The sequence below is a fragment of the Anolis sagrei genome, chromosome 1 (assembly GCF_037176765.1).
Source record: "Anolis sagrei isolate rAnoSag1 chromosome 1, rAnoSag1.mat, whole genome shotgun sequence".
Classification (NCBI taxonomy): Eukaryota; Metazoa; Chordata; class Lepidosauria; order Squamata; family Dactyloidae; genus Anolis; species Anolis sagrei.
Window position 1 is genome coordinate 245,601,897 of NC_090021.1, and position 13,991 is coordinate 245,615,887.

General features: G+C 39.1%; 1 protein-coding gene across 2 annotated transcripts in view; it reads left to right on the forward strand.

Moving 5' to 3' along the window:
- KCNQ1 (potassium voltage-gated channel subfamily Q member 1) overlaps positions 1-13,991 on the forward strand; it is a 371,634-nt gene that overhangs the window by 35,599 nt on the left and 322,044 nt on the right. For both annotated transcript variants that reach the window (XM_060768420.2, XM_060768431.2), the window contains exon 2: positions 12,003-12,093. In XM_060768420.2, coding sequence (XP_060624403.2) covers positions 12,003-12,093 — 91 coding nt within the window. The remainder of the gene's footprint in view (positions 1-12,002; positions 12,094-13,991) is intronic.

The window sequence follows — 13,991 nt, forward strand, 5'->3', positions numbered from 1 at the left end:
CTTTCTAAATATTGTTTGCTTTCTCATATTCACTTTTTTTGCAGGGAGTGGACGAGAGGATGGTTTTTGGTGGAGTTTTAGGTGTGTTGATTTTAAGACTATGATGGCATGGCACCGAAAAGTGTTCTTCCTACTTATGTTTCAGAAACAGTTGTCAGTGTACTTTATTTACAGATGTTTCTATATTCTGCAGTCAGCTGTCTGGGGTGTGGTGTGTATATCTACACCATATATGCACTTTTACTACTGCAGGGCAATCCAGGAATAGCTGTAAGGCTGACAATGCATTGATGAGAACACCCTTTCTTTTACTGTTTCATTGATTTGTTTGACTTCATGTATTCTCATTTTCAAATTTCCTCCTTTCATTTTTTCCCTCTTGCTTTCATACTGGCTCCTGCCTTCCTGCAACTCACACGTTTCTGTCTTGGATAATTTTGTCGTGTGGCTAAATAACTTTTCCTTTATTGGATGGAAAGTGTTATCTGATTAAGAAAGACCTACCTCTGATGAGACTGAATGGGAATAGCACCATCCATAAGGGATGCCTTCCCTACACTGTAGAAAATGTACATATTGGAATTAAGTCTAAAATTCCTTTTTACTTACTCTTCTAAGCTTGCATTTATATTGTAGAATTAATATGATGTGACACCACTTTAACTGCCATGGCTCAATATGATGGCATCCTGGGAATTGTAGTTTGGCAAGACATCAGCACTCATTGACAGAGAAGGCTAAAGAGCATGCAAAATGATAACTCCCATGATTAGATAACATTGGGCTATGATATTGAACTGCATTACTTCTAAAGGTACAGGTTTTCCCCTGACATTAAGTGTAGTCATGTCCGACTCTGGGGGGTGGTGCTTATCTCAATTTCTAAGCTGAAGAGCTGGCATTGTCCGTAGATGTCTCCAAGGTCATGTGGCTGGCATGACTGCATGGAGTGCCATTACCTTCCCACTGGAACAGTACCTTTTGATCTACTCACACTTGCATGTTTTTGAACTGCTAGGTTGGCAGAAGATGCGACTAATAATGGTAGCTCACCCTGCTCCCTGGATTCAAACTGCTGACCTTTCAGTCAGTAAGTTCAGCAGCTCAGCAGTTTAACCAGCCGCGCCACTGGGTGCTCTGCAGTGTAGATCTATCCTAATGTATCATTAAGGTGTATTGTATTATCTGTTCTATATCATTTTACTCTTAAATTGTTTTTTTTTTTTAAAAAAAATCATGTTCAAATCATGCTCTTCCACACATCAAGAGGTGAAGCTGGGTGCTAATTATGCAAACTTGGCCTTGCTATGATTTCTTAACTACATCTTCCTTGCTGAGTTGCTGAGCAAATAAAAAAGGGGATAAATCCCATGGCTCTGTGAATGTATAAGAAGAAAACAGGTAACAGATCTTCCTTGTAGGAGTCCTTCCAGATTGATTCTTCCCAATGCAGTCGTGTTTGTAATAATCAAGAAATAGCTAAGTCTTTAAGAAGCAAAACATGGGATGTACATTATTTCATAAGAAACTTTCACTGCCAGATGTTTTCCTCTTTCTCAGAATCTTTTCTATCACCATCTTCTGCCACTCTAAGCTGGTTTTCTTCATGCAGGAAGAAAATTAAGAGAACTGGTATCTTTTGAACTTTTGGAAGGAACGGTAAGCTGACAGAGTGATTCTTGGAGATATAAGGGTTAAGCACACCGCACATAGCTTATCCTTACCTCCCTTCCTTCCAATTCAAGGACTCTGTGAAAATGTGCTGTAGGTTTTATAATATTTCCTGGAAATAGTAACAAAAATTTTCTCCTTGTTAACTTTGCCCTTTCTTTTATGGAGTGCTCATTCTCCACATTGCATTCCATTTGCTACTGTTCAAGGTGGAAAAAAGATTTGTGTACACAGGTGTACATTTCCTACAGCTGGGAGATTCTAGGGGGGTTATTTCAGACTTAAGTGTAAACTGAAACTGATTATCGCATGTATAACAAGTTCTTGCAACACATTTGCAGCTCTATATAACTATTTCTTTTCATTTTTCTATTTAGGATTACTACTGTATTATTAGGGGTGGGAGAGGGGGTTGCAAAAGATTATCTGTTTTGAATGCTCCTAAATTGTACAACCTGTATGTAGCAGATTGCACTTGTTTTTTAATCTATTGAAATCTTTTTTCTGTATCTGCCTCTTATTTTAAGCTGACAGTTAAAATCTATAAGAAGACGTAAGCATAAGAAATGACTTTGTCTCATCCTGGTTCTCTCCACTTGTGTTGGTCTACAGCAGTGGTTCCCAACCCTTTTTTGACCAGGGACCACTTGACCAGGGACAACTCTCCAACATTAGTACCAAAAAGGTTACGAATCAGTTTTTGGCAACTTTAGATTCGGTTTGATTATTTGGGGGTTCTGGTTAAAAAAATTGCATTGGATAAACCACATCAGTTCTAATTTCTGATGCAGAACATATGCCATCCTGTAGTCGCCATCTGCTTGCCCACAGAAAATTATATTTACAAATCTAGAGCTGATGTGGTCTATCCAATGCAATTTTCTAAATCAGCACCCCAAATAACCCCAGGAACAGACCTAAAAATGAAGACACCAAGGTGCCCCTGTCTCCAGGTGCCACATGGAACGGCTCCGCTCGGGGAGGGAGGAGGAGAAGCAGCAGTCAGGAGGCTTGTTGTTGCACCTTGTGTCGGTAATTAGCCTCTCTCCTCCCGACATCCCCATTGCCTCAGCACTATAAGAGGGTTTCACAAGACCAATCGCTCTTGTTGCAACGGTGTAGTAACGGTGAGGCCGCCAACCATATTTTAGTTCTTGGCCATCACTGGAGGCCCACAGACCATAGGTTGGGAGCCACTGATCTACAGTTACAATCAATAAAGCTTTTCTGATATCAGCTGCATTTCATGTGAACTATTTTGTACATCCAGAGGGCATAAAATTAACCAAGGCAATAATACACGTTAGTGGCAAGCAGTGTAATGAGTTCTCCCATTTCATCAGTGTTAATTAATAAACATAATATTAAAGCTGTGTTGTATGTATATAGTCCAACTCTTGGGGGGTGGGAGGTGGCAATATATTCAAAACCTGATTGACCGACTGATTGACTGTATGACACTAGAATTTTCTGAAATGTGGAAAAAGACTTAACTTTTGTTTGGCATGTAACTGATTCACAGTTATACTGCTTTGCTATGCAAGGTACTACTAACACAGCATGCAATATGAATGAACAAGACTGTACTCTCTGTTCGGAAATTGGAGACTACCACCTGACCCCTATTTGTAAACAATTGTTTGACATGGCTTAGCTTTGCTTTACTCAGAGGGTCATTGAGCTTGTTACAGAGGCTGAACAGTTTCTGGATGCAAAGCAAAATGTCTATATCTCTCAACTGACTTGATTTCTCAAGGACAGTCCTGGTCAGTCCTCCATCATCCTACTTTCTTTTAGCTATCAAGTTTCTCTCTTCTTCTCCCACCTTTCCCTTCCCTTTTCGGCTTACTGCAATTGCTGGAAACCTAGTTCAAGTTACTTCAGTGAGAGGAGAAGAGAAGGTGGAAAGTTGTTATTTTTAGTAGGATCAAGTGAAAGCAAACTATCCTAGCTTCTGTGTTCTTTCTCATTAATAGCCTTTGTTAATCTTTATCTTAGTCACACACTGATGTTGCCTGGCCACATGTATCCTAGTTTTCATCTCTGACATGTTGGAAGGTATGGAATGTGTATACTAGGTTTTCCTGATCAGTTAGACAAGGGATGGGAAAAGTGCAGCCCTCAGGCTACAGGCCATCCCCCAAGAACCCAGTGCTCTAGCCCCTGAAACCCCCACCTTAAAGCCCACCAAAGCCTTCAATCAGATCTTGGAAGTAGGATGTTGGTTGCAATGAGTTCCATTGGTAGCTAGCAGCTACTTAGGTTTTGTAATAACAGGCTGGAATTGTACTACTTTTTTCCTCTAATGGCCAGAGCATACAATTTGCAACTTTTTAGTGTAACATAATAATAGTTTCTATCTGCAACTCATAAATGGGTATGTTCTGACATAGTTTAAGCAAGGTAAGAGGAAGAGTCACCCATGTGGCACCTCTTTGTGGAGTATTGCATAGCTAATAAGGGGCCAGAAACAGAGAGGAATGGAGTAGGAGCCAGGAAAAAGAGATGTGTTGAAAAAAATGAGCTACACTAGACTATGGAATTAAAAAAAAACTCTTTAAAATGAACCTGCCTTTTATGCCTTCTGTCATTGTGCCTGAAGGAAAGAAATTTTGGACACTGCCAGAATGTCTCATCACACTAGAGAAAAAAATCCACTTAAAATCTGGTTCCTGCCTCCTGCAGAATTCTGGGGTTTGTAGTTATTGAGGCTGTTAAAGGCTCCTCCCTAAACTACAAACACCAGAATTCTGCAGGAAGCAGAAACCAGATTTTAAGTGGATTTTTGCTCCAGTGTGATGAAGTAAATAGAGACAATGTGAGTGCAAGTCAAGGATGTGTCTGTTTTGCCAGCCTGCCTGCTCCAAGCAATGGCACAGAATGAGCATAGATTGACTGGGCTGGTATGAACTGTGAGAGGGAATCCAGTCTAGAGAAGGAAGAAGTGTTTTTTGCTGCAAAACACAAATAGTTTTTGTTGTGAAGATATCCAGAACATATATTTGGGGGAGAGGGAGTTGGGTAAAGAAGAGAGATTGAATGCACAACTCCTTCTATGCTCCCTCCCAATGCATCTCTTTGCAGTAAATGTGGCAGCTGCATGGTCAGTTAGGCTAAGCGGTATGAGTGAATTCAGGCAGGGCAACCCCCTCAAAATAATGATGATCAGTTATGATTGAGAAGATGGGGGTTGGAACAGAGAACATTTTTTTCTGTATTTTTGAATGGCACAAGAGTATTCGAAATGCTAATGTTTGAGTTAAGAATATTATAGTGTGTTATTTTCTGAACTACGGTAGTAGGATAGGTAATGCTCTTTTGGATTATTAATATAATGAAAACTCAGTCCTTTTAAAAACGTACTCTAAGCTGTGCTAATTGTTATTTGCTAACAGGTAGCAAACTTGGGCTTCCTCTCTGTTTTAATCAGATAATGTAATGTTCGGTGAATTGATTTCTATGTGTATTTTAAAGCAACGTGATATCTAGGTATTAATCTATTTTACAGGTGCATAAAAGCAATAACAGGTGGACTTTTATCTTTATTACTAATTGGTAATTATTGAATTAAAAATATCATGTGTACTTTTTCCATTCCAAGTACCCTTCCATTGGATAAAATTGAGAGGTCCTTAACTTATCAGCATTGTGGGGTGGGGCAGAGTGAAGCTGGATTCCTGATTTTCCAATGGGAAAGAAAATTCCTTTGAAGTGTACATGTTGCTTATATGAAATGTGGGGAATTGCTCTGTCCAGCCTCCCTCATCAAAGATATTTGTGTGAATCCCAAAGTATTTGAAATAATTATATGGGAAAACAGCCTGGAGAAATGAATTTCTCTTCTCTATTTTTTCTAGTTTTTAAGAATGTCATCATCAAATTAAGTGTTTCATCTGGAAAGATTGAAGCTGCATGTTATTTACATTGCAGAACATTTGTTTTCTTGATTTGTATGATGTCCACATCATAATTGGTTATAAATCTAGAACTCAAGGAATAAGGGTAACTTCTTGAGGATGGCGCAAGAATTATAGCCTGTGAGTTATAGATTCTGCCTAATATTCCCATTTAAGTAAAGCTCTTGTGTACATGGAACAGTCTGGAGAATGCTATATGTACAATCTGGGGAATGCTTTATCACAGCAATATTTTTGACATTTTGCACAGGTGTTTACTAATAGCCATCAAGTTGTTTAGATTTTTGTCAAGTATTCAACTAAGAAAACACTTTTGACCTTAGTTGTTTTGAAATAATTGTATAATAATGCACTCTGGAGCCCTGAAATCAACTGCATTGTGTTGTTTCTGGAAAACCTGTTCTACTAGTACAGCAGCCTCAGATTGCTTACCCACACCACTCCCTATATCTTTTAACATTACAGCTAATTCTTTATCAACTGATTGTTCTGTTAATGTTTCCCACTCCTCACTTTGTATGAATTGTCTTCTTATAGGTGGCAGTGTTTCATTTATCGGCCATTCTAGTTTAGCATTCATAAAGAAGTATTTCTTTGTTAGTGAATATGGATTACCTAGATCTCCAATACAATTATGCTTTTCCCAGTATAACATTAAGGGCAAAATCCTTTATTGATAACTGTCAACTGAAGGACAATAGTATTTGGCTGATATCCTGCTACATTTTCGGTGGAAGGACTTTGGAAAGTCAGTTTAAGATTATGGAGTTGCAGGAGGGGGTAGAGATAATTAAAGTAAGATTCAGGAACTAGGTGAGGAAGGAACAACAGAGCAAATATTTTTGAAGATTTACCATTAATTGAAATTGATTGTACATAATTGCAAATAAATTAGACAGCTGAGAATGTCAGTGAGACAGAATAACCCATACTAAAGGACTACAAGATACTATCCCATTGTGAGCAGGCCTGTAGCGAGGGGCGGGGGGTTAGGGGTTCAACCCCCCCCGAAATGTTTCAGATTTTTTTTAAAAAACCTGGTTTACTCATGAATTTTAACTGGTTAACCAAATCCCCATGCTAAGTCTATGAGATGCAAAAAATTAAGCGTCCCTCCAGAACTGCAAGCACTATCTCAAGCAAATATTGACAATTTATTCACACTGTCATTACTTGCAGCAATAGCCAATGTAGTGAAGCAACCAAGTTGGGGGGGAGGGGTTGAATGCTCTCATTAAAGGTGATGGTACTCACCTTTAAGGCCTTGCATGGTCTGGGGCCGATGTACCTGAGGGACAGCCTCACCCCTACCAACTCCAGAGATTCCTCCATTCTGAGGACCAAGATTTGTTGGAAATTCTCAATGTCAAGACCTTGCGTCTAATAGCAACCAGACGCAGAGCCTTTACAGAAGTGGCACCATCGCTCTGGAATACTCTGCCACCTGAAGTCCGTGCCTTGCGGGACTTATCAGCTTTCCACAGGGCATGTAAGACATATCTGTTTCGACAGGCCTTTGATCTTTGATATTGCTGTTTTTAAATTGTTTTTAAATTGTGTTAAATTTTAGCTTGTTCTTGTAAGCTGCTCTGAGCCCCAGGGGAGTGGCAGCATATAAATTTGAATAATAAATTAATTAATTAATTAAGGAGGCCAGACTTGGTGGAGGTGGTTGACAGGGGCGAAGCTGCAGGCTATTGAAGGCTGCTCTGCCCCCTGCTGTGCTCTTTGCCTCAGCATGAGCTAGGAGGCAGGTTTCAACCCCTCCCCCCCCCCCCGGGCGAAAATTAAAAAAAAAAACCCGGGCGAAAATGTCAACCCCTCCCGATTTTTTTTTCTGGCTACGGCCCTGATTGTGAGAGATGGACCAATGGTACAGGCTGATGACAAAACCATTCCACTGGTTAAGACATGCTTTCAATGAGGCTTAAATTAGGGTGAGTATTGAGGGTGGTGGGAGTGTCCTACCGCCATGCACTTCATAGCTATACCCTTATCAATGGAGCATGTTTACATGCTCCCAGGTCTGACACAAAGAATTTTGGTTCCATTGACTTCAGTGAGAGGGAGGATAAGTTGGTCCCTCTCTTCAAAACAAGAATTGTCTTTCAGTGACTGTTGAGCTTACTGATGGCAAAACCCCTCCTTTTTCACAAGTAAACAAAGTCTTCAGGAAGCCTAGAAAACTCCAGAAATAGTCTCAGAATGTTGATTTAGGGAAATGAGAACTTTAATTTCCTCAGGGCCAGTGGGTCCTCCTTTCTCACTCTAGTTAGATTTTCTGTACCATCTTCAGGCCCCTCAGAGAAAACCAGCAGAATGAGTGTTTGCTACCAAGATGTGAGGGCAAGTTAGTGGCAGGAGTGAGGGATAGCAATGAGGAGAGGGAGTGAAGGAGGTGTGCATTGTAGGGGAAGAGCAGTGAGTTCTACAGGGATGCTATGGAAGAGATACAGCCTACCAGGCATGATGGATTGACCACATGGATGACTGGGTTGGGTGGGTAGGTGGGTGGGCCAGAAGGTCTAGTTGACCCACAAAGCTGCCAGGCTACATTCTTCCTCGTCTGAGTTATACCATGAATTAAAATTAAGACCACCGGCATCCAAACATGGCCTGTTCCAGTTTAGACTCCTCTTTTAACTTGATTGTTCCTGTGGGGAAAGAGATCTGCTGCTATAGCTGAGTAGTTACCCATTTGACCCAGGGATTCTTCTGTGTGTAATTCTCTCTCTCTTTCTCTTTTTGGCAAGCCAAAGCATGAGTGAAGATAATTTTCCCTTCCCTCCAATAGGGTTTGAATTCCCAACTTCTGCTTTGTCATGAAATGCTCTGCAGAAGGCCCTGGGTGATACTTCTGTCAAGTTTCTGTGGCTTCCTTTATTTCATGTGCTCTCCTCTGTAGATCTGCTTGTCTGATGAATCTTTTCCTTCCTGAATGGATATATAATCTTTGTTCAAGGAGGGCTGTGAGTTAAATTGGCAAGCATTCAGTTTAATGCTATGATGGTGTAAAGTTGAAGGCCTTCATTTGGCTTCCCCCTTAATGTATGTTATTGTGCTCATAAAAAAAAATTTCTTTGAGAGGGATAAGGGCATTTTAGTTCTTGATTAGTGGAATATCTTTCAACTGTCAGGAGCATGGGTTCTCTCTAGCTGTGTCCCTGAAAGTGATGGCACAAAGGAGCTTGGTGTAGTTTGTATGGTGATACAAAGATGTGTACCATACGCATGTTCCCAGCAACATCTTGTGTCTGGCGTGTGGATGTTGTTGGCATAGACCCTGATTGGTGGGCTATAGTATTGCTGTTGAACTCTAAACTATTATTTTTAAAATGTTTTTTTAAAAAAATAATAATAATCTGGTTGCATATTTTCTTCCCTCCCTTCCTGGGTTTGGTAATCATTTGACTTGTATAATGGTAATATATTTCTGATCCTGCTGTAATAATCGCATAGGTTTTTCTCACTCTCTACACTCCATGCCATCACATGGCATTTTACCTTTCACATTGTACATGTATGATTACCAGTTCAGATTTGGGCTATGGTTCTGATTAGGTTTCAGAGGTTTGGGCAAATGCATGTTTCAAAACTAAGGTGAGATGAAATACAGAGGTCCACATTCATGCTGGGTATGTTTATTCTATACCTACAGTTCTTCTTTGAAGCAGAATGAAGCAGAAGAATAAATTGAAGAACTATCTATATAGTGATAGATGTGTGTTTTTCCTCATTAATAACTTTTACCATGCTGACCACACTCTGATGTTGCCTTGCCATACCTATCCCAGTTTTCATCTGTGAAATATTGGAGGGTATGCCAAATTATTCATCACCATTTGGCCATAAAGAAATTAGGAACAAGATTCTTTTTTTAGGGCAAATATATTATGGTACATGATTATTATGTTCATTGTATTGCTATAGGCCGGTCTAGATGATGTGGAGATACATTTCACTTAATGATTTTTAATTGTATTATTTTTCTGATTGATGAAGAAAGTTCAAAGAGTATTAGCTTGCTGCCATCTGGTGGTGAGATAGAGTGATGGGCTCAAAAGTTGGTGGTAGCATCTGTCTCTGAGCTCCAAACAGTCTATGTGCATTTGCACATCATCCCAGACATCAGGCATTGTGACACAAATGTGATGGTTTAAGACTGCCTTGCTGCCTATATGGTTTATATCTAGAGGTAGAAAGAATATTTTAAAAATCTTTGAAAAATGTTTTTAAAACATTACAAGAAGCATTCAAGAGAAGAATCCTGAAATGATAATCTTCCAATTTTCAGACTTTTTGTGCACAAAATTAATACATAGCATTTTGGTGCAGGAATTAATATTTCTGCAGTGAAATATTACTTCCTATGCAGGAAATGCTGTTTCCTGCACAAAGCAACCATTCACAAATTTTGCACAGATTAATCCTGAATTGTAAACAACATTTAAAAATGATGTGGTTTTAGAAGACTTTCTTACAATGGGGGAAAAAACATGAAGTTACTCATTTCTATTTTCAAGAAGCAACGTATTGAAGAATTACATTACTTTTTATATTATTGATGTAATTATGAATTCTGTAGAGATTGTAAAGGAGAATGTGAGTCTGTCTATCAGAACACTAAATCTGAACTTAGTGTGAGGTTATAATCTATGTCAATGATCCTGAACTTATAAGCAGATGTAGCAAATAGAATTTATGGGAGAAGAAATAGCCTTGTCTATAATCTAGATCTAAAGAACAACGAATATTATGTCAAGACCACAAGACCATGCACAGAAACCCCTGTACTTCATAGAAACAAAATAGCTCTCTATGTAGGAATGGCCCAAAATTTAAGAGCTAGTAACAGTTTAAATTGCCAATCTGTGACAATCCAAATGGCTTCACAAACATTTTCTCACAATTGCATTTTAAATTACTGACCTTAGTTAACTCTTGGCACACACATGTATCCTGTTTGTGCATCTTCCTTTTTGTTTTCATAAAAAAATACAAAGACATTTCACTGCTCAGAGTTCTTTCAGGAAATCCATGTCATAACTGGGGGAAAATCATTTGTCTAAACATGTATCTTCTGTTAAGCATCTACAATAATACTTCTGTTAACAAATAAGCAGACGAGAACAAAATTGGAACATAATGTACAAAGTTGCTACATCAGCACTAGTCTTCTCATCGGGGCATTTGCAAATTTCTAACATATTTCAGATCAATGTAACCTGATCTAATAGGTTGGGACCTATGAGATCAGCTTACATTGATCCCAAATATGCATCTGGCTTGCTTCAGCCAGCTGGAATAGTTGCAACAACTTCCAGATGTGAACTGCAAGCCAATGGCTCACTAGTAAACTGGTGCTGGCTGATAGCTACTACTGCTGCTCTTTGGTCCCAGTCACATGTTCTTGTTTACATACCAGGCCTTGTAGCATGTATGTTTTTCTGTAGCAAAGTTGCCTGCGTGGAGCAAAAAAAGATCTATGCCATGGATTAATATGACTTTTAAATGTTTGCTAAAATTAATTTGAGTACCTCTGCATGAACCCAGCTTTGGTAGTTGGACTGCAAAGTAGAACTGAGCACCAGGAATGAGTTTACGCATGCAGCTTCTCATTTGGTTAGGGTATGCTTGGACATCCACTTCCCAAGAGGGGTTATCACCAAGAAGCTCAGCATACCAACATCCAACATCCCTTTAACACAATTCTTCCATATTATGAAATTGTTTCCAAGCTCCACATTGCTCTCTAACTTGTTAAACTGACTTACATTTTAATGCCATGTTAATGTTACATATAGTATTTATTTAAAAGGTTTACACCATATATTGTTTTAACTGTAGTTTGTTTCATCTTCAGAGTACTTTGATTTACATAATATGGAGAAAGGTGGGATATAACTTAAATAAGCAAAATGGCATAATAAAAATAGTCATAATATAGGGGTAGAAATCATGCAACCCTACAGAAGTTAAGATTTGGGCCCTTTTACACAGCTATATAAAATCCAGATTATCTGTTTGAAAGTGGATTATCTAGCAGTGTAGACCCAGATAATTCAGTTCAAAGCAGATAATGGGGATGATCTGCCTTGGTATTCTGGATTATATGGCAGTGTGGAAGGGCCCTATAACACTAATCTAGCAGATACAAAAGGAAGGAATGCTTAGAATTAAAATCCAACATCTGGATATTATTTGATTCCTATCCTTGCCACAGAGGGATGAATTGGCTCCTCACCTATAGGGCAATGCAACCTCTCCCTTTGATCCTTGTCATGGTTATCTCATTACTGGAGGACTGACAGCCTTTTTTTAAACACCCATTTCTGGCCTTTACTTTCTGTCATGATAGATAACTTTCCACTAAATAGGTTTGTGATTTTGAATTTTACTTTTGTTTCTTTACAGCTTCCTCATAGTGCTGGTCTGCCTTATATTCAGTGTGCTTTCCACGATCGATCAATATGCAGCTCTCGCCACAGGGACATTATTTTGGATGGTATGAGTATGACTATTTATTTAATGTAGATATAATTCATATGTGTATTTCCTTGAGAGATTAATCTTATTTTTTATAATGTATTTTATTTCTTCTGATTTGCTAATATATTCAAGTAGTATAACATGAAATTTCATTGCAGTATTGTGAAAAGTTGTTCAATCAAGAATGATGACATTATAAATTAGTTTCTGTTAAGTTTGGAGATTAACATAAAAATCTGAATTTATAACTTTATTGTTGCGTGCCTTCCAAGTTATTTCTGATTTATGGCAATTCTAAAATGAATCTATTATGAGATTTTCACAGCAGAATCGATCCACAGAAGGTTGGTCTCCCAGGGCCCTTCCACACAACCCTATATCACAGAATATCAAGACAGAAAACCCCACAATATCCACTTTGAACTGGGTTATCTGAGTCCACACTCAGATAATGTGGGATTTTCTCAAACCATGCCATGCTGGCTTTGAAATCTGTAACTGGCTTGATATAAATGCATTGATTTCCATTCTTCCTGTATTTAGGATTGCATGGGAGGTTCCTAGTATTTTGGATTTTAACTCCCATTGAGCGTCAAATATCTGGATGAACCCCAGAGTTTTCATGCATCTCTGATCTAGGCTCCTTCTATACTGAAATATAATCCAGATGATCAAAACAGATAATCAAGATTATATAATCCAGTTTTAGGACAACTTTAAAAAAAGAAATGCCTATACAAGCAGTTCCTAAGTTATGAACAAGATCAGTTCTATGGCTTTGTTTTTAAGTTGAATATGTTTGTAAGTCAGAGCAGGCACATTTTTTAAGTGTAACTTCCACAAATATATATTTCTTAGCCCTCAGTGGCACAGTGGATTAAACCGTTGTACCAACAGGACTGCTGACCAACAGGTTGGCGGTTTGAATCCGGGGAGTGGGATGAGCTCTCGTCTCAGCTCTAGCTTCCCATGGAGGGACCTGAGAGAAGCCTCTCACAGGATGGTAAAATATCAAACATTGGAGCATCCCTTGGGGAAGGTCCTTGCAGATAGCCAATTCTCTCACACCAGTAGTGACCTGCAGTTTCTCAAGTTGCTCCTGACACGAAGAAAGAGCTTTGTATAACATAGGGAAGGACTACCACTCCCCTGGAGTTTGTGTTGCTGTCTGTGCCCCTGTTTCAAAGATTTCACGTCACTTTCTATCCCTGTGCTTATTGGATTTTGAAAAAAAAATGTCTTGTTGTAGAAACAAGAATTTGTATTGTCGAAGGCTTTCATGGCCGGAACCACTGGGTTGTTGTTTTTGGGGCTATATGGCCATGTTCTAGAGGCATTCTCTCCTGATGTTTCGCCTGCATCTATGGCAAGCATCCTCAGAGGTAGTGAAACCTCATTACCTCTGAGGATGCTTGCTATAGATGCAGGCAAAACGTCAGGAGAGAATGCCTCTAGAACATGGTCATATAGCCCAAAAAAACCTACAACAACCCAGTGGTTCCGGCCATGAAAGCCTTCGACAATACAAATTCTTGTTTCTACAACAAGACATTTTTTTTCAAAATCCAATCAGCACAGGGATAGAAAGTTAAGACATCTTTTTTTCCCATGATAACTCTTTCAAGAGTGAATTTCCCTTCTCTTTTTCTCACTTTCTGTTGCCTTATGAGTCATTTGTAAGTCAGATATTTGTGCTGTCTGTATTCAGGTACAGTTCTTCAGGCCCTACCAAGGATCCAACCTCTTTTCATTTTTTACATTTAGATGTCCTATACAGCCTGCCATGGGCAAGGGGAAGGAGAAAATTTTCCTTGTTTGTGAACCCCTCCAGGCCACTTCATGTTGTAAAAAAAAGGCTAAAGTGGCCCAATGCCCATTGCAGAAAACATGGGGAAATTGGCCCTAAAATTCCTA